The 23,351-nt window shown below is 37.9% G+C and overlaps 2 protein-coding genes across 2 annotated transcripts; both read right to left on the bottom strand.

The window, feature by feature from the left end:
* Positions 1-268: 268 nt before the first annotated feature.
* Positions 269-2,808, bottom strand: LOC136239265 (uncharacterized PE-PGRS family protein PE_PGRS20-like). Its single transcript, XM_066029996.1, has 12 exons — positions 2,784-2,808; positions 2,579-2,713; positions 2,318-2,515; positions 1,994-2,047; positions 1,859-1,948; positions 1,751-1,804; positions 1,643-1,707; positions 1,494-1,584; positions 1,281-1,442; positions 1,029-1,136; positions 831-893; positions 269-300 (listed from the first exon to the last, which is right to left on the bottom strand). Exons 1-12 carry the CDS (start codon positions 2,806-2,808, stop codon positions 269-271), a joined length of 1,077 nt encoding a protein of 358 aa, XP_065886068.1.
* A 5,531-nt stretch (positions 2,809-8,339) lies between these two features.
* LOC136239264 (uncharacterized) lies at positions 8,340-8,813 on the bottom strand. Its single transcript, XM_066029995.1, has one exon. It carries the CDS (start codon positions 8,811-8,813, stop codon positions 8,340-8,342), a length of 474 nt encoding a protein of 157 aa, XP_065886067.1.
* Positions 8,814-23,351: the final 14,538 nt, after the last annotated feature.

The following is a 23,351-nucleotide window of genomic DNA, read 5'->3' as shown; positions in this document are numbered from 1 at the left end:
GAGAATTTAATAAACATTTCAAAAATCTAGTGTCTATGTCAAAAGCAAAGTTATGGTCATTTTACTAAAGGCATTAAGTAAAATAAAATTTTCAACAGAAACTTTGAGTGGTCATAACTTCAAGGGAGACCAATGAAATGAGCAAAACTTTGGTGTGAGAACGTTTCTTGATAGGGTTCATTTTTGTGCCAAATTTCATGAAAATTGAAATGGGTCCAGACATTGATTTGGTATGTAATGACCTATATTACCACTATTACTGACATTATCACTGTTCCCTACCTATATTATCACTATCACCTACATTTATATATTACCACTATTACCTACATTACCCATATTACCACTACCTACATTTCCACTATTAGCTACCAACATTACAACTACTTACCCATATTACCACTATCACACATATTACCACTATTACCTCTATTACCTACATTACCACCACTACCCATATTACCACTACTACCCATATTACCTACATTACCACTATGCCCATATTACCACTATTACCCATATTACTACTGTTACCTACATTACCACAATTACCCATATTACCTCTATTACCCATATTACCTCTATTACCCATATTACCTCTGTTACCTACATTACCACCACTACCCATATTACCACTATTACCTACATTACCACTATTACCTACATTACCAATATTACCACTATTACCCACATCAACACTATTACCCATATTACCACTATTACCTACATTACCACTATTACCTACATTACCACTATGCCCATATTACCACTATTACCCATATTACTACTGTTACCTACATTACCACAATTACCCATATTACCTCTATTACCTCTGTTACCTACATTACCACCACTACCCATATTACCACTATTACCTACATTACCACTATTACCTACATTACCAATATTACCACTATTACCTACATTACCACTATTACCCACATCAACACTATTACCCATATTACCACTATTACCTACATTACCACTATTACCCATATTACCACTATTACCTATATTACCAGTATTACCTACATTACCACTATTACCCGTATTACCACTATTACCTACATTACCACTATTACCCGCATCAACACTATTACCCGTATTACCACTATTACCTACATTACCACTATTACCTACATTACCAATATTACCCATATTACCACTATTACCTACATTACCACTATTACCCACATCAACACTATTACCCATATTACCACTATTACCTACATTACCACTATTACCCATATTACCACTATTACCTATATTACCAGTATTACCTACATTACCACTATTACCCGTATTACCACTATTACCTACATTACCACTATTACCCACATCAACACTATTACCCGTATTACCACTATTACCTACATTACCACTATTACCCACATCAACACTATTACCCATATTACCACTATTACCTATATTACTACTATTACCTACATGTACATTACCACTATTACCCACATCAACACTATTACCCATATTACCTACATTACCACTATTACCCACATCAACACTATTACCCATATTACCACTATTACCTACATTACCACTATTACCCACATCAACACTATTTACCTATATTACCAGTATTACCTACATTACCACTATTACCCATATTACCACTATTACCTACATTACCACTATTACCCACATTACCACTGTTACCCACATTACCACTGTTACCCACATTGATTACCACTGTTACCCGTATTACCACTATTACTAACATTACCACAATTACCTATATTACCACTATTACCCATATTACCTCTATTACCCATATTACCTCTGTTACCTACATTACCACCACTACCCATATTACCACTATTACCTACATTACCACTATTACCTACATTACCACTATTACCCATATTACCACTATTACCTACATTACCACTATTACCCACATCAACACTATTACCCGTATTACCACTATTACCTACATTACCACTATTACTCGTATTACTACTATTACCTACATTACCTACATTACCACTATTACCCACATCAACACTATTACCCATATTACCACTATTACCTACATTACCACTGTTACCCATATTACCACTATTACCTACATTACCACTATTACCCATATTACCACTATTACCTATATTACCACTATTACCCATATTACCACTATTACCTACATTACCACTGTTACCCATATTACCACTATTACCTACATTACCACTATTACCCATATTTCTGCTATTACCCATATTACCACTATTACCTATATCACCTCTATTACCTACATTACCACCACTACCCATATTACCACTATTACCTACATTACCACTATTACCTACATTACCAGTATTACCCATATTTCCGCTATTACCCATATTACCACTATTACCTACATTACCACCACTACCCATATTACCATTATTATCTACATTACCACTGTTACCCATATTACCACTATTACCTATATTACCAGTATTACCTACATTACCACTATTACCCATATTACCACTATTACCTATATTACCAGTAGTACCTACATTACCACTATTACCTGCATTACCACTGTTACCTATATTACCTACATTACCACTATTACCTGCATTACCACTATTACCTGCATTACCACTATTACCTACATTACCACTATTACCTGCATTACCACTATTACCTATATTACCAGTATTACCTATATTATCACTACTACCTATATTATCACTATTACCACTAAATACTAATTGCCATATTACAATGATATCATAATGATGTAATGTAAGGAAAAGTTACACATAGAACCACCCAACTTTGTGCAGCTGCCCATGCACTCATTGTCATTGACAACAATGTCTTACTGCTGTAGGTTTTTACAGATCATCACAGCATTTAACAAGATTGCTATAAGCCTCCATAGAACTACTCCAACACCGTTTTTTCAAGATACAGCTATTGAATTTTGCATTTGTGTGGAAGACTGGAAGCTGATTATTTGTACTCACCTCCGCCTGGTGATACATGGCAATATTATTTCAAATCTTTGTGTGATATCGGTAGAACTAACGTGTTAACTAAAGACCTGATAAGAAAAGTAGCTCCACACAATGGTAGGTAATCCGTTAAGTAGCTAGTGTCTAACAAAGTTAAGCGCCATTGAGCGAAGTGTGAAGGAAAAATTTGCGTTCTAAACTTTAAACTCATATAGTATATAACAGTTATCGAATTATACCAGGCTACATTTGTATTCATATGGCCATATCCATCCATTAATTATATAAACTACCTGTATACAGTAAATGAGTCATTATGATCTAGGTGTCTCCAGCACTACACTGATGCATTATAGATACTGAGAGTTACTAGTACTGCATGGTGATTACTGCTAATGTGTATTGTCTAGGCAAAGAGTCAGGCTGTTTGTTCATTGCACGCCCATCATAATATATATAGCCATTCCATGGACAGCTGCAGCTATAAACTATGAACTTTGTCTTACATGAACACTTGTATCACCTGTAATCATAATACAATTAGTGAGTATCAAAGGATAATAGGTCAGTATAATATTACCAAAGCATATGTTGTCACAAATTTCCATAAAGCTAAGGTATATCATATAGGCTGCAGTGGAGCTACTCTTATGACCTCTACCAATTTTATACTTCTGAAAACAGACGACAACCTCCTTGCAGTGCAATTTTTAAATCAAAATCAGCTGGCTGGGTTTCACAGTGTCCATTATATAGAGCTTGTATGTAACTATAGTTAGTATATTATGTATAATATGCTTCTGACACATTCACTTTCACTTTCAAACATTTGGAAATCTTGCTTTATATAGACATAGCATAAGTGGATGTTTTGTAGCTCCATAACGCAGTACGCAGAATATGCATGAGCATCACTTATGAGTTCTTATACCTATGTATAAATGTTAAGCTTTTTTTCCAATGGTATTATACTAATTTATGATGTACTTTAGCAGCAACAAAACCAGTGAATGTATTATGTAGCTATAGCTACCCTTCATTTTAAGAAGCATTAATGTTGTGTTTAAGTGTTGTATGCAGATTAGCTAATTGAATAAGGTTATTATGTCCCTAAGGCATAAGAAGGTTTGTTATGTAAATTTTGTTTAGCTAGCTATATTGTGTGTTTGTAAGACTGCAATGTTAACAATATAAGCAAAACTGGAGCCATATACGTATGTGTTTATTTTGATCATGCCAGCAGTTGCTAACTGGTACACATCTGTCAATACATTTATTGTGGTCAAGAACTTTTTCAGTGTGGGTTTAAAGATGCCGTGTCAAAGTTCACACAGTTAATCCCATTAGACAGAGTTGCAATTCATGATGCCAGAGTACACAGCTGTGATAGTTATTGCAAATGCATACATGAATAGCTCTCATGTACCTTTTCACAATCATATTTGGTTCAATCTTCACTGTAGTATATTTCCTATAATGCATCACAATGGCGGATCCAGGATGGGGCATTTGGGGCAAATGCCCCCCCCCCCCCCCTTCACCTTGTGGAGTAGCCAGCAATACTTCTGATTAAAAATTAAATTACTGAACTTTGTGTCAAGCCATAAAACTCATGAAAATATACACATTTTACTAGCATTTATTACAAATTCGCCTGAAACTAAAGTCAAACTAGCTGTGAAACAGCCACGCAGCACCTTCGTGCGGACTAAGCGCCTCTAAAAATAATTATTGTGTTGCTGTTAAAACAGCTTTAAGACTTCACAACCATCTGCAAGGGCCAAAATAGCAAAAATAAACAGTGAGATACTACTAAGAGGTGATTATTTGCTGCTTCAAAAATGCAGCCACTAACAAGAAAATCTGGCTCTCCCCAACCACCTACAACTTAGCCTGTTTGTGCCCCTCCCCTTGCCAGCTCCTGGATCCGCCCCTGCATCAGAAACATGTCATGTGATTCACATTCTTCCTCATCATGTGATCATTACATTGAATGGTGCCTGTGAAGTACACAGGTCAACCACAGCAATTCTTTCAAGCATGCAAAACTACTCCATCAAAACAATTTGCCTGTATAGTGCTGTATGTAAATGTGAGTGAATTATCCAGAAATATATATATGGCTCCAAAACATCATCTTTGTTGTACTAACACAAGACCTAAATACAAAATTAATGACAAGTGTAGCCTTGAAGACTAAGGGATTGCTGAATTAAAGTGTCAACATCACCTGGAGTTTGGCCTATTACCTACATACCTATGTCTGATATGTATGGCCTTGCCCTAACACTACTATTGGCCATGGATAGCTACACATGCTCACCTCTTTAATGTTACTAGCATTCACAGATCCCAGTGCTGGCTCACTGGGTAGGTGTGACTGTGTCAGAATATCTTTGCTTTCTGTGTGTGCGTGCATGTGTGTGTGTGTGTGTGTGTGCGTGCATAGCTAAATGCTTACATAGGCTCCAACATCTACGTGTTTCTGTGTGTGTGTGTGTTGTGTGTGTGTTGTGTGTGTGTGAGTGTGAGTGTGTGTGTGTGTGTGTGTGTGTGTGTGTGTGTGTGTGTGTGTGTGTGTGTGTGTGTGTGTGTGTGTGTGTGTGTGTGTGTGTGTGTGTGTGCAGTAGAAATTTTACCAAACATGTCCTAATGCAGTGACTGATCTATTAGGAGTATTTGATTTGACTGTTCTATTAGAATACCAAATATTTCCAAACCCTTTGTTGGGTTCTGTACCGGAGTCTTAACCAACCCATCTTTCAAGTCTTAGCTACATGGGCTTCTTAGAGGGTAAATTAAGATCTCAACTACAATGTAGACATGGGATTTTCCTGCTCTTTGCTGGAAAGTGCAAGGCTTATCATTTGTTACATGTATATATATATATATGTTATCAAGAGTTATAATAATTTCATTTCTTCAGTACTATTATTAATAATGAAGTCTGGGTTAGAGCCTAAGAGTTGCTTTATAGTTGTGGATTCGGCTGCTACTGATAATTACGACTCAGTTGCTAGGTGATAATTATAACCCTCTATACTTTAGCACAATAGCATGCATTTCTTAGTTACAGATGCTTCTAAGATATATGGACAGCAGTGTGCATCAGACTACTCAAATAGAGAGGTTCCACTGTATTTGCACATTACTCGATTCACCTTCCTAGGATTGTAAAATATAGATTATTAGGCTGCTTTTGGCAGCAGGCAGTAAGTCTGTGACTTATATACATGATCTAGAGCACCATACAACAGAGTTGCAGATAGAAAATGCACAAAGACAAACAGATGCATGCCTTAGCATCAGTGGACTTCATTTTCAGCTATATCACATCAGTGATAACTGATTTAGATAACTGCATATAGCCTTCCTTCTTATGTCATTCTCTATGTCCACAACCATTTATATGCATGAATTGCAATGTAACATCCATTTAGGCATGAGGCTATTGTGCTCCAAAAATCATAATGCTTGTGAGCAGTGTTCAAAAAATCACCTATTATGCTTTTGAGAATTGCCCATTATTCCCAAAATTAAGCCACCATAATTGGCTAATATGTGCAGTTTATTGCCGTATCAGACCAGTTTCATTGATGTTTAAGCTTCAGATAGTCTGGAATTCTTTAGCTGGTTGCTGTATTAGAGTATCTCATTCAATGTGACTGCTTTATTAGAGTAAATAATATTCAGTAACTGTTCTATTAGAGTTTCTGACTGCTCTATTAGAGTATCTCGATCTTTTTAAAAGGGAATTGTGCAATCTGCAGATTTTCCTATACTATTAAAGCTTTATAATCACCTCAAAATGTTAGCATAATGCCTGATTCCCATTCATACCTATTATTCCCGAAATTATGCTGGCATAATCGCCGCATCCCTACATCCATTTTGAAACTGTTTTGGCTATAGGTTCACTTTGCCATTCCTATATAGAGCACTCGTATGAAAGTACATGGTAGACATTTTCTGACAAACAATATATAATTCTGCATCATTTCTAAATAACAAACTTTGGGTGTATACAATGTGATAACAGTGTATCACCTCAACAACACACAATCAGGTATAGCTACTCTCTGAATAATACCTTCAACAGGCAAGACTGATAATTGTGACTCTCAAGTGCACGGTTACTATAGGTGTCAAATAGTTGATGCATGGTTTGAGGCCAGACAGTATCAGCAGTAAGCTCAACAAATAAAATAGCATGCATGAAAACCTACAGGTGAGCACTCCAGGAGGTACAATGATCCCTAGGCCTGGTATGATGAAGTAAGTGTGTTTATGCCTTAAACAATATATGGAACATGGCACTGTACTATTGTGGGGGCTTGCACAGTATGTGCATATACAGGTCATGATCCATTGCAATTAAGATCAGGCCAAAAAGAAGGCCAACTTTGCATGGCAGGATTGAAACACGCAATAGACAGGGATGCCATTCTGGAGCATGCCGTTAAGAAAATTGTCTAATTATAGAAGCTCTGAGCTGCTATTCAGTGTAAACTATTTTCACTGGTAAAGTAAGAAGCCACTTACCATTTTTTAACAGTGTGACAGTTCTATTAGTGTAACTGACTGCTCTATTAGAATATTGCTGCCAGCATTGGTCAATGAAAGTAGGAAAGGTTGTGGTGGCAGAGTTACTTCTTAATGTTGCATGCATATAATGTTGCATGCATATATGCAACATTATTGTGGTTCACTGCTCAGGCTTCTCTGTTGATCTTGTTACAAAATGAAGTGGCTTAGTGCTTAGGCCATTTCATGCTGCCAGGACAGTAACAAAACTAATGACATTTATAAAGAGTGTGAGCCATTCAGTTTTCAACAAGCTGCTTCATGTTGCCATTTATGTATGTAGGGATTTATTTGTATACTACTGCTATTAAAATCATGCAATGTGTGTATATGTAAAGTACCAAATTACTTGTGATCTTGTAATTGTGTTCAATACATGGTTATCTACATTACACATATTTACCCGTCACCAACTGGTGCTACAGTGGTGCACATACATACATGCCTGTAAACAAATAAGTATATAGCTAGCATATCTCCTGTATACAGTAAATACAGTTGTACAGAGAAAGATAATCTTGAGCAGTTGCCCTTCTGCTCTCCAAACATTACTAGTAAGGAGTATGAAATTGCTGTATCCATGCATGCATTACTATGAACTATACAGGTAAAGGCTGCATTTTAAGATATGGCTACCAGTGTGCATAAGTGTACATCTTGTTAGACGGTGTGCTGATAATCAAAGCATTTTAATAATACAATGCTGTTTTAATGATTGTATATCACATTGATTTACATACACTACAATAACATAAATTGTTATCAGTCATTTCTGTTAGCCATATGAAGTTGTTAACGTTGTCTGGCACAAGTTTGTACTTGTTCTCCAAATACTCTAGTAGACTCCATGTTATGTCCATTTGGTCCGCCCATGTGGATTCGAGCACAGTCAGAGAAAGTTGGTTCACGACCCACATTAGCAACAGTGCAGTACCTCTGCAAGTAGCTGTTCCCAACAGCCCTGCTATATTTGTAGCTTCCTTTTCCAAAGCACCTTCGGTAACCAAATCCTCGATATTGGCCTGATTGCAGGTTGGAATTGAAGGCCACAGCATCATCATATTGAGCTCTCCTTATTCCCATTGGTCCAATTGATGTACCATTATCAAAAAATCGCGCATCTGGAACAGATGAAGATGTCCCTTGTCTGATGCACCTCCAAAATCTTTTGCACCTTCCTGGTGAACGACCATCCCCACATGCCCATGACAGTTGCACTACACACAGCAGCAGAATGAAAAGCCCCAACAATCTGGTCACTTCCATATCCCTTTACGTCAGCCAAACAACAACAGTAAAAGTTACAGAGCTGTATGTGACTGATGTGATGAACTTTACTGTATTTATAAGGATTACTGAGTGGTTTACGGTGAAATATCAGACCGTTGGGGAAATTTCCGGAGGTTACAGTGCAAAGGTGCAAAGTTTTATACTGACTGCGGTAGAGACGAATTAATTGAGTAGAATTAGTTCAGCGTCGCGCCACGAAAATGAGTCCTCTCACCTTGCCCGTCACTTGCTGTCTGTGGTATAAGCTCTAGCTTGCAGATATGCAACATACCAATCTACGTAGCTATACGTATATGCTATTACGTATAGCCGAGCTAGCCCAAAGCTGCAGTGCATGTAAGTTTAATATGCATTTTGTATAGGCTGTGTAGCTTTCCAATAAAAACTACACACTAGCTGCTAGGATTTTTGATGATAAAAAGTGCTCTGGTGATGGCCACCCCAGAACCCATCAATCTGCAAAACATCCAAACATGTCCCCATGCACCATGCAATGATTGCTTACACACAACATGGCTACTCAATCAGCCACGTGGCTGCTTTAAAAAGAAAGTCAGGCGCTTTTCAATTGTACCAGTGCAATCCTTATGCAAAGCAAAGCCATGCTCATTTACAAGCAAAGAGGGAACCTAAGATCCCCTTTTCACTAGACAATGCCATTCATAATTCTTTGTACATCAGACAACAGTGTTTGATGCAAACTGGCAGCTGTGCTTGATGCTTCATACATACGACCTCATATTTAGCCAAACAACTTCTACAGTGTCAGCACTTGAGACGAATCAAATTGGTTGTCGGACAATGATTTGGGATCACCAGGTTAGGAGAAAAGAGATCTCTCTAATTAACCTCCCTGTCAATGCAGGAGGAAATAAAGAAAACATCTAGGAGAGTAGAGGTTGGTGGGGTAGGCACAAAATAATGCTGCACACAGCAAACATAATTTCAGGTTAATTATGTCTGTATGGACTTTAAATTTGTGTCCATGCACTATTGTTATTGGCAAAGATATGTCAACCTCATTATAAATGTTCATACAGTTATCATATATACACCAGCTACCATGCGCATAATGGTTTTGTATGACAAATAACACACAAGTACTGGTAGTAATGCTTCTTATTGTCTAGGTATATGAGTCAGGCTATCATTATCATTCGTAGACAGTTACATGTAAGTTTTTAAAAAATAAAAATATCCATTTTAATTACGAAACTGATAGTAGCAGCTATAAACTATGAACTTTGTCTCGCACAAACACTTGTAACCATAATACAATTATGTAGTGGGTAGTTTCAGTATATTATAGTACCAAAGTACATTTTGTTAAAAACAAAAGTTCAGCTACACTGTATATGCAGGGTATATATGTATATAAAGTCTGACACATTCAACTAAATACATTTACAAATCTTGCTTTAGATTTCACATACTTACATATGTTATATCAAGGTTTTAAACTACTGATTTTCAATGGAATGACTATAAATGCTATTTACGGCAAATGTTTAGCTGCATGCAATGTATATATTTAAAAGTATCAATACTGTGCGTTAAAGTATGGTATGTGCATGAATTAGTTAATTGAATAAAGTTCTTTTGCCATTGCATGTATTGTAAAGCTAGCTTAGTGGTTGATAGGGAAAGTACTGACCTGTAAGTGCAAAGTTCTTGGACCAATAATGGTACAAAGAAGGCTCAACTTGGAGCCATATATGTGTTTATTTGATCATGCTGGTAGCCACTTGTAACCATATCCATGCAGTGTACATCTGTTCAATACAATTATCATGGTTACATAAAAATATATTTCCTAAAATTTATTGTGGTTAAAGACACAGCCCATATGTCGAAGTTCATTTTTAATGATCCCATTTAGACAGAGTTGCACTGCCAGAGTATGCATGCAACCGTGATAGTCATTACAAATGCATCTCAGTACATTTTCACAATCCTATACAGCTATACAGTTCAATCTTAGTATATTCCCTAGTATAACACACAAGTAACATGTCATGTGATTCTCATTCTTCTTAATTAGGCACTAGCTTAGCTATTATGCTATGCTGCAGTGCTCAACCCATTGTGCTTACAACTATATGCTCAATATCGATGTCTTTCAGAATGGACAGTACCACTTTTGGAGACCGTTTTAAAATAGACAATGTATCTCCTTTAAGAATTGCATGGATAATGTACTGTAACAAAAAGGTCATGTCAAATGGCTATCTGCCTATATACATGTAATAAATGATAAGCCTTGCACTTTCCAGCAAAGAGCAGGAAAATCCCATGTCTACATTGTAGTTGAGATCTTAATTTACCCTCTAAGAAGCCCATGTAGCTAAGACTTGAAAGATGGGTTGGTTAAGACTCCGGTACAGAACCCAACAAAGGGTTTGGTCACATATTGAAAATATTTGGTATTCTAATAGAACAGTCAAATCAAATACTCTTAATAAAGCAGTCACTGCATTAGGACATGTTTGGTAAAATTTCTACTACACACACACACACACACACACACACACACACACACACACACACACACACACACACACACACACACACACACACACACACACACACACACACACACACACACACACACACACACACACACACACACACACACACACACACACACACACACACACACACACACACACACACACACACACACACACACACACACACACACACACACACACACACACACACACACACACACACACACACACACACACACACACACACACACACACACACACACACACACACACACACACACACACACACACACACACACACACACACACACACACACACACACACACACACACACACACACACACACACACACACACACACACACACACACACACACACACACACACACACACACACACACACACACACACACACACACACACACACACACACACACACACACACACACACACACACACACACACACACACACACACACACACACACACACACACACACACACACACACACACACACACACACACACACACACACACACACACACACACACACACACACACACACACACACACACACACACACACACACACACACACACACACACACACACACACACACACACACACACACACACACACACACACACACACACACACACACACACACACACACACACACACACACACACACACACACACACACACACACACACACACACACACACACACACACACACACACACACACACACACACACACACACACACACACACACACACACACACACACACACACACACACACACACACACACACACACACACACACACACACACACACACACACACACACACACACACACACACACACACACACACACACACACACACACACACACACACACACACACACACACACACACACACACACACACACACACACACACACACACACACACACACACACACACACACACACACACACACACACACACACACACACACACACACACACACACACACACACACACACACACACACACACACACACACACACACACACACACACACACACACACACACACACACACACACACACACACACACACACACACACACACACACACACACACACACACACACACACACACACACACACACACACACACACACACACACACACACACACACACACACACACACACACACACACACACACACACACACACACACACACACACACACACACACACACACACACACACACACACACACACACACACACACACACACACACACACACACACACACACACACACACACACACACACACACACACACACACACACACACACACACACACACACACACACACACACACACACACACACACACACACACACACACACACACACACACACACACACACACACACACACACACACACACACACACACACACACACACACACACACACACACACACACACACACACACACACACACACACACACACACACACACACACACACACACACACACACACACACACACACACACACACACACACACACACACACACACACACACACACACACACACACACACACACACACACACACACACACACACACACACACTCACACACTCACACACTCACACACTCACACACTCACACACTCACACACACACACAACACACACACAGAAACACGTAGATGTTGGAGCCTATGTAAGCATTTAGCTATGCACGCACACACACACATGCACGCACACACAGAAAGCAAAGATATGCTGACACAGTCACACCTACCCAGTGAGGAGCCAGCACTGGGATCTGTGAATGCTAGTAACATTAAAGAGGTGAGCATATGTAGCTATCCATGGCCAATAGTAGTGTTTGGGCAAGGCCATACATATCAGACATAGGTATGTAGGTAATAGGCCAAACTCCAGGTGATGTTGACACTTTAATTCAGCAATCCCTTAGTCTTCAAGGCTACACTTGTCATTAATTTTGTATTTAGGTCTTGTGTTAGTACAACAAAGATGATGTTTTGGAGCCATATATATTTCTGGATAATTCACATTTACATACAGCACTATACAGGCAAATTGTTTTGATGGAGTAGTTTTGCATGCTTGAAAGAATTGCTGTGGTTGACCTGTGTACTTCACAGGCACCATTCAATGTAATGATCACATGATGAGGAATAATGTGAATCACATGACATGTTTCTGATGCATTATAGGAAATATACTACAGTGAAGATTGAACCAAATATGATTGTGAAAAGGTACATGAGAGCTATTCATGTATGCATTTGCAATAACTATCACAGCTGTGTACTCTGGCATCATGAATTGCAACTCTGTCTAATGGGATTAACTGTGTGAACTTTGACACGGCATCTTTAAACCCACACTGAAAAAGTTCTTGACCACAATAAATGTATTGACAGATGTGTACCAGTTAGCAACTGCTGGCATGATCAAAATAAACACATAAGTATATGGCTCCAGTTTTGTTTATATTGTTAACATTGCAGTCTTACAAACACACAATATAGCTAGCTAAACAAAATTTACATAACAAACCTTCTTATGCCTTAGGGACATAATAACCTTATTCAATTAGCTAATCCGCATACAACACTTAAACACAACATTAATGCTTCTTAAAATGAAAGGTAGCTATAGCTACACAATACATTCACTGATTTTGCTGCTGCTAAAGTACATCATAAATTAGTATATTACCATTGGAAAAAAAAGCTTAACATTTATACATAGGTATAAGAACTCATAAGTGATGCTCATGCATATTCTGTGTACTGCATTATGGATCATGGAGCTACAAAACATCCACTTATGCTATGTCTATAAAGCAAGATTTCCAAATGTTTGAAAGTGAAAGTGAATGTGTTAGAAGCATATTAGTATTTTAGTTGAGCATCAACACCTATTATACTGTCTACTAGCATTTTCAAAGCACCTATTATGCTCAAATTTATGCCAGCATAGTAGGCTAGTACCATGTACAGTAGTCCTAAACATTCATGTTATCAGTAGTGATGTATTTAGATCAATGTAGTTTCTGTGTTATATATGCAGTCAGGCTTCACTCACAACTTCAATGCTTCTATGTTAATTGATTACTTGTCATGAGGTAGAAACCAAAGTGTACTTATATGTTTTGTGATCAGACTTTGGAAAATAGCCTTAATGTCATATTTTACCAGTCAAATATATATTTAAATAAGGTACGTATTCCAAACTTCCAATCAGCTTTACAGAGATTAGAATCACTATATCTTAAAAAATCTGTGAAATATTTTATCAGGTGCATGAGAGCTATAGCGGTGGCACATATATTAATGTGGATTTCTATGTATTTCAAGCGTGACATTAAGACTGGTTTTTCAAAATCCAGTCACATTTCATTACAACTCTGTCGTCATGTTCTGTGGACAGCATGCATGGTTAAAAAGCAACTCCAAGGCCAAAGTTCACAGTTTGATGCCACAAATGTGCATGGTACAGTAATTCACCAAAGTTCTAATTATACAAAAAAAAATTAATAAGTTCAGCCTTGGAAACTGAAATAAAGTGTTCATTACTGGTTTAAAAGTTTCAAATGTAAGTACTATATTGTATACATTTAGGCAATCCTTTTATATTCTCTACTGGAGCTACAAATAATTGCTAACTCATGCACTGTAGGTTGTACAATATGCATAAGAGCTTCTGCACATCTGCACACAGAGCTTCTGTGATCTGTACAACTAACTATGCACTTTTGTTGCTTATGATGATGAAAATTGTGTTTTCCAGTATAATGTTTTGTTGTCTTCTTGAAGAATTACATGCATGTGCTTTAATCACAATGATGTATTATATACATTACCTTACGTGAGTGCTTATTAATGTTCAAATGGGCAAAGAAATCAGTACAAATTTCTACATGCATGTTGTTCAGGTATGCAAGTACTTTAGCAACATAAACTTTAGTTGAATCTCTTTCTTCACCCATCAGGGCCATCACTGTGAATTGTTATTTTATTATTTCATTGGACCAGGAAACTATTATAGAGAGGTTAATCCAAGGTCTCAAACAGGATCTGGGTTTTTACTAAATATTTAATATTTTGACTTTATAAACAATGAAAATTATTTACACATATTTTGCTTGCAATTGGCCCACCACTGGTTTCACTGATATTCTGACTTCAGTCTTACAATTTTAAATTACATACTGCATGGTACAAATCTTTACTGATATCCATGATATCAAGAGACGCTATGCATATTCAATACTGTAAGTTTAGTGAGGTTGAATTGGCAATAATGATGTTTATGTATAGCTGTTTCAACATAACCCTTCAAACTGTTACAGAGCACAAACAAATGTGTGGCCAGTATTGAGCCATTCCCAGCAAATGGCTGTGTTGGAACATTTTTAATACAATCCTATGAGTGAAGCCACAAAATATGAAAATTTACACACATTATTAGCAACATGTCATATGGTAGTGTAAAATGTTGGGTGATTGTTATTGAGTTTGTCCACAAATTGACACTTGTTCTTGTAAACATATTAGGGCATACACTGATAGTGTACTCATGAAAATACAACTAACTAATGCACCTATCAATGTTATCCCCCACCTACCCCCTCCCGGGCGTAGTGGGGGAAATGGTGGGGATTTGACTTTTTGAAAAATCAAATTCTCCACCCATGGGGGAACGACTAGTGGTCAAATCTCCATGTAGTATGGCTGTTAGGCACTTTAGGAAACAGGTCAATTCATTTAGCTTGCAAGTTAAAACAAACGCCTAAAATTTCGAGCGGTCAAATGCCCCACTAGTGGGGCAGAGTTTCAGATCAAATCAGGTCAAAATCCCCCACTAATCCCCTAGTAAGCCCGGGAGGGGGGTAGTGGGGCTTAACATTGATAGGTGCATAACCACTTGAAATCACACTGGTGTAATGTTTGCATCTGTTACAAACACATAATTTATGCAGCTAATATAAGCTTGTAAGGTTGCATATACGTAATGTAGCTATTTGATCACAATTGCAATGGTTGAAATTGAATGTTAGTTTACATTTAGCACTTCACACTACCAACTATTAACAGTATACTTTGAAGGACAATTGTGTTGCTTCAACAGGTCAGCTTTTGTATATCATGATGAGAGCTAATAAAAATATCACAGCTAGAACTCTAAGTGGAATAATTAACTACATGCTATATGGCTAAAGAATAGATTCAGGGAAAGATACTTCACATCTCCACTCTAATAGAGCAGTCTTTAAGTGAATGTATATATATAGGATACATTCAAGTTTGCCACAGTCTAGTTGCAATGCAGAAAGTTGGATTCACTATATGTATGTAAGGTTGAACACATGTAGTTACATATTTAACACAGCTGGTTGAAACTGAATGTTAGTACATAGCTATACATTATCAATCCATACCACTGATTAACAGTTAATTGAATAACATTTGTGTTGTTTCAACAGGTCAGCATTTTCATTTATTTATTTTTTATTTTCCAAGAAATGTGCAGCCTCAGTTTGAGGATTAACACACATATGAAATATGCATACAAAATGTTTTACAATGTGATTGATTATGGGATTACTGATTGGTAGGGGAAAGTAATAAAAATTTCAGTTGGTGCTTAAAAATTTGTAATGATTGTTGTTGGATTAGGTCAGGTGGGAGTGAATTCCACAGTCTTATTGATCTAGAGAAGAATGAATTACTGTACTGATTGGTCCTTGCATAGATGTGATGAAATCTTTGGTCATGTCCTCTGGTGTTGGAAGTGACAGGGATTAAATCAACAGGAGATATATCAATGAGATTATGAACAATTTTGTAGAGGAGGGTGATACTAGATACTTGTCTGTGGTGTTCTAAACTGGGAATGTTAAGGTCAATGAGCATGTTGGATATGCTGCTGAAACGTGAGAAGTCAGCCTTAATGAATCTGGTAGATTGCCTCTGTACTCTTTCAAGCTTATCAATATCTCTTCTGATGTGAGGGGACCAGAATCAATATCTCTTCATGAGGAGAAATTGTAAGAGTGCCAAATGCCAAGTTTACTGACCAACTACACTTAAGTTTTCCCTCTCAAAAAGACAATAAGCTTGAGATATATGAAGCAGTTTAAAATCATTGAAGGATTATCCAAAGATATATATAAGACTGGAACATACTTTTCATATGTAACCTAGTGTGTACTGAATATTGTGTGTATTTTATTACAAACGAAACTACTGGATTGGGCCAGGGGGGATGAATTTTGTACCTTTCGCCATAGTTCGTTGTGTGCTCCTCCAAGATTGATTCACCCCTCAGTGACCCAGTCATCCGTATAGGTACAGAAAGGCCACCTATCAACATAAAATTAATTTTGATTTTTTATCTTAAGTGAGGAGTTTGTCGAACATTTAATAGCTACATCAAATTTAGTAAAAAAGTACTGCCAAGCTGCATCCATTGTGTACTTCTGCCAACAAGTTCTATTACTCTTGCCATGTAGATAAGTGATAACTTTCTCCATCACTACCTTACTCAGTTGCTTCAACTGCCTCTTGTACCTTTTGAAACAAGCAAATGGAGCGTCATTCTCCAGCCCACACAATGATGGCTGAGAAAATTCAGCATGTAAAATCGAGAGGCTGTAATATGTCCAATCTGCTGCTGAAACCACATTCTACAACTTCATTGTTTCCATGTATTCTCTTCTAATTGAGCCTGACTGAATGAAAATTAAACAGATGAAAATACTTTTTCACATCTTTAGATCAGGATATGTCATTTTCATTGCAGCAGTTCTGAAGTGGCTTAGGTATAATCCTTTTTTCATACATTGGCACATATATAGACACCGGTAAACTCTGCTATTGATGATATGATTACAGGTGAGCCTTTGGATAGCTTGTGTATTTGCTTCTGCAGTAAAAAGTGCTGCAATGTGTGTGCAGGCCTCAATTCCTGCCACAATGCCAATTGTACAAACTCTGGGAGTGCCTCTCAATCGAGGCAAACAAATGAATACTGTATCTAGTAGCTCCTGCGTGCTGCCTTGGTCATTCACCCAACCGTCAAAAGAATTGTAGCCATCCAGGCTTTTATAAGCCTTTAGTACAATAGCTAGGGGTTCAGAATCCAATAATTGCAAATTATATCGTAACGCAAGTAATGTCAGGCTTTTTCCTCAGGCTACTCGAACCATTCAACACACACAAGACACCGCTATCTTTCTGATAACCAACTTCTATGCTCAAACAGACAGTAGGGGTCTTCTGAAGCTTTTAACAGTCTTAGCTTTTCATCATATCTCTCCCTCGTGTCACTTTCCAGCTCGGAATAGTACTTTGAGAACGTTACACTCGTTTTACGCTTTCTCCACTCAAAATGGCGGCTGGCAATAGAATTATTTTGCACCCCGGCGCGTAGTCGTAATTACCACGCCCCCGGTGGGGACTATTCTACGGAACGGAACGGAACGGAATGATGGACTAAACCACGGAACGGAACGCTTTCTCAAACTGAAGCTTGCAACTTACCATTGCTGAAACTTCCCTTATAAGTTAGCAGTGGCATCTCCAGTGGGTGGTTAAACATAAGATAAAAAGAATTAACGGATCGATTGTGGGTTTTTGTTGGTTGTCATTAGTAACGAAGTATTATTGTGGGATGAGCTGTATCAGTGATGTTCATCCATACGGAAGGGAACTTTATGTGAGCTGTTAGACTTTAGAAAACAGTCTGGGTCGGTCTTTCAAGTCATAAGTCAGTGTATAAATAAAGAAAGCAGGAAGATACTGGTAACAGGAAAGAGCCAGCTGAATTAAAACTTGAAGAATTTTGTGCAGTGTGTGAGGAGCAAATATTTTGGCAGACCGCAAGGAGGGTATATTCTGCAAACATCACTGAAGTGTATGCATGGAGTTATTTATATATTAACAGCTGGTGCAGTGGACTAATGCCGTATTCAATAGTGAGCTGATTTTATCTGTTGCACAATTCAAGGATGTGTCTGACTGCTAGCCTTGAATCAGGCTAAATGTCAAAACTCCAAGATCAGCCAAATCTCTATTATAAGCTGCATGTGAAACCATGCCCGTAGCCACCAGGCAAACGTGATTTGGACCAGGATGTGTGTGTAATTTCAATGTATCTAGTCAGACCTGAAATGGAACACTTACATTAATTACATACCACCTAAGAATCCTAGGATTTCTTAAGTGTAACATTTCACATGCTTCACTTCAAACAAAACAGGTTAAATTTGTTCGTCTATTTTCAAGTGATTCCCAGTCCAGCTGGTCCATGAAATTACAATGGGATCACATGTATTTGTTACAGTGCGGGCTGTCCTGTGTTGGATCTACCCTAGAGTTGAGATTTCAAGGTAGACTCACTGCCGATGTACTGACACTAGTACTGTTGTAGCATGTTTAAGTGGAGGACAAATGAAATAGTAATGCTAGATTATTTATGTATACAAATTTTTCATAATGAAATTGATATCCCATTTTGATTTGTACTTCCACTTTGCAACATATTCAAGAGCAAGAAGCTACCACACTTAATCTCCAACCACTGTCATTAATTAACCAAGATCTCACTAGTCTGTAATTCACCTTACTGTAATGATTTTATTGATTCATCTGTATGCTTTCTTCATTTCCTTTGAAGTTGTACCAAGAGCTCATAATAAGGTGGAGAGTGTCTAACTTGAATGCATTCACCAAACACCCTGCTTAAAGTAACACCTCGGCCTTATTTCAGAACAAAGGCTTTACCTTCTTCAGCAACTCTAATCAACAGTTTTCTATCCCCCAGTAAAGGTGTTGATTTGATGAAAGGTGAACTTTACACAGGGTGTTTGTACAGGCCATACTGAGAGTTAGACACTCTCCCCCATACAAATCAGTATTACGAACTCTTGGTTGTACAGTATAGGTAAACAAAGATAAGTTTCTCTCCCATCTTATTCTAGGATTTCTATTGACAAGGAAAATTCAATTATTTGTATACAGGCTCAAAATTTAGAAAATATAAAGAAAGTGAATTAATATTATACAGTCAGTTTGCTTTTGGATATTTAATGTCTCCAACCACAACAAAAATTCGATGAATCCATGCATCTCATCACTGGTCGTCTGAACATTCTGAAAGTGATACCTCACTCAATCAACCATATATTCTGTTTATTAGACTGAATAAAGTCATGATTACCTAAACAATCAATTAATGTTTTATAATTATCCTATTCCATTTTCCTGGAGGTTCCACTGATAAAATGCAATTTCAGCAATGATAGCAGCTAGCCAAGCTGCAAGTTGATTCAGAAAGCATTCCATTCTGTAAAATAGACCCCATCCAGAATTCAACTCAGTACTCAGGCTGAGATATCTGACAATAGTCCACTACTCTGTTAATGAATCATTGATGTTCACACAATATAGCCTCCTTGAGGTATCTGAATGTTTGCTCCTCACACACTGCACAAAATTCCTTTAGATTCTACTTAGACTGAGTTGATTCAGCTTGTCACCATACTTGTTTCCTTTGTAGTGTAGCTATACACATACTGATTTATGCCGATTAGAAAGGCTGGGCCTCAGACTGTACATTCTAAAGTCAAGTAAGTAAAAATAACTCACATACTAGTAAAAACAAGTCATGCATTAAGTTCCCTACTTGATATATCCGAAGATGAAATCACTGAGTCAGCTATTCCCACAATTAGTACTTCGTTACTAATGACAACCAACAAGAAACCACAATCGATCCTTAAATTCGTTTTATCTTTCTTGGAGTACGTTTGATTACCTGCTGGAAGTGCCACTGATAACTTGTACAACAATGGTAAGCTGCAAGCTTCAATCTGAGAAAGCATTCCGTTCCGCAGTTTAGTCCATCATTCCGTTCCGTTCCGTTCCGTTCCGTTCCGTAGAATAGTCCCCACCCACGCCCCCTGGATAAGCTCTATAATAAATTATACGAGATTCACAACCATCAGTCGTAGTCCGCAGACATGGACGGTAGTACAGCACAACGTGAAGAAGCAGTCTCACACTCAGCCTTGCATCATTCTAGAGAAGTTTTGCAACGGCATATCAGTGGTAGGGACGGAGCCTCGCGCGGAGCGGTTGCTTTATTCATAACAATGCCGAACGGGAACACGATTACTTTTAAAATGAAAACGTCGGATACAATAGGTGATGTAAAGGACGCCATTGCTGGCAAACTACTTATCCCAAGTGAACAGCTGACACTGAAGATAGCAGGGAAGCCCAATATTGTCCTGGCTGACCCTCACTGGCTAAGTGCATATATCAGATGGAATCTCAGTGTACTTGATATGATCCTAGAGATCACAGCAACTAGTGGGGAATTCTATGTACGTGTATGCTGTGATCATGAGGTCAGGTCAGACAGGCCCTTCCCAAACAACATGATTGCAAGTGACATTTTGAAGGTAAACAACTTTGATACCATTAAAACAGTGAAAAATCAGATGTATGTGAAGCTGGGTATTAAGGTAGACTCAGAAAAATTCCAGTGTTTGAGATATCCACAGTCCTTAGAGCCACATTTAACAGCCCTGGCTAAGGTGGGAATACTTCTGCCACCACATGATATAACAAAAGGTAATGAACAGTCACATGAGCAAGATCCAGCACTAAACTATGACACATTATTCGGGATTAATGACAAATATACAGAATTATCTAATGGAATGACATTAGAACATTATGTGTCTTTGTTTCAGCAGTTGCTAAAGCTTTGTGTTAGTTTACTTCACACTGAAGACGATGGAGAGAAACACGTTTATTCAGTACAAATACCCAATGATACGAACACTTCACATCATAACCCAAATGACTATTTTCTAAGTGTGGAGTACAACACTACAGTCAACAAACTCTACTCAATGGTAGCAGATCATTATAAGATTTCTGTGCGCGAACACGTTGTACTTATGATGAATGGCTATCAGATTCTTTGTGGTGACACAGAGTTGCATGTGCTATTCTACCCTCCTGTTATTCGGTACACTGATCATTTTATGCATTGTGTACCACATGGTTCTCATAATCATTTATTATCTGAGTTTGGTAAATGTCACAATCCAGCACATTGTACAATAGCAAAGAAGATAAATGATGACCCAATTATAAAAGAGATGGTTAGTGTAAGAAATGATGCATGGGAAGTGATCATCAAGGTGTTCAACATCAGTGATGACATAAGGAAGAAGATAAAAGCGAACAGTGAAGATAATCGTATCAGGTGTATGGATGTGATGCATCGTATGTACCATCATGATGATGACCTCACATGGGAATTTGTTGAGATACAAATGAGAAGAGAATTCGAAGACCAACAATTGGCAGATGTTATAAGGACACACCTGTAACTGAGATGTAGTATAGTGTAACATACACCTGCTGTGCATGTAATATACTAGTCAGAAATAGTGTGGCATATGCACTCTTAGATATGCATAATTTTGTTATCAATCTGCTTTACTACACTGCTATAATGGAATTATTTACTGCACAAAACTTTCATAACTGCATGAACATTGTCAGTGGTAAATTATGTGACACTTATAATTATGGGGAAATTTATGGTCATTACAAGTAATGCACATAACTTTTATTATGTGATAGTGCATAACAGGTAGGATTTCAAAGAGGGAGGAAACATCAGATGTTTACCTCTCAAAGATAAAATCCTGAAATAGTGATTGCGATTGAATGTATTGTTTGCATGGGTGGATGTTCTACACTTACAAGGATACATAAAAATATGCAACCTAGCTGCTATGGATATACCTACATATCCATGCAAGGATACTATTAATTCTTTGAAATATGTGATTATCCGCTATGATTTTCAACACACATAATAATCTGTTGTATACCCCATGCATGCACAATAATCACAGTTTGTATAGAGTACAGCCT

Source organism: Dysidea avara, chromosome 11, assembly GCF_963678975.1.
Source record: "Dysidea avara chromosome 11, odDysAvar1.4, whole genome shotgun sequence".
NCBI classification, from domain to species: Eukaryota; Metazoa; Porifera; class Demospongiae; order Dictyoceratida; family Dysideidae; genus Dysidea; species Dysidea avara.
Note: the sequence above shows the minus strand (reverse complement) of the source record. Positions and strands in the feature narration are given on the sequence as shown.

Coding starts and splice junctions, on each gene's coding strand:
- LOC136239265 (XM_066029996.1), bottom strand. CDS start 2,808: ATGAGTGCATGGGCAGCTGCACAAA. Junction 2,516..2,578: donor AGGTAATAGTGGTAATGCAG/GTAATAGTGGTA, acceptor GTGGTAATGTAG/GTACTACTGGTAATATAGGT. Junction 1,708..1,750: donor GGGTAATAGTGGTAATATAG/GTAATTGTGGTA, acceptor TACGGGTAACAG/TGGTAATCAATGTGGGTAAC.
- LOC136239264 (XM_066029995.1), bottom strand. CDS start 8,813: ATGGAAGTGACCAGATTGTTGGGGCTTTTCATTCTGCTGCTGTGTGTA.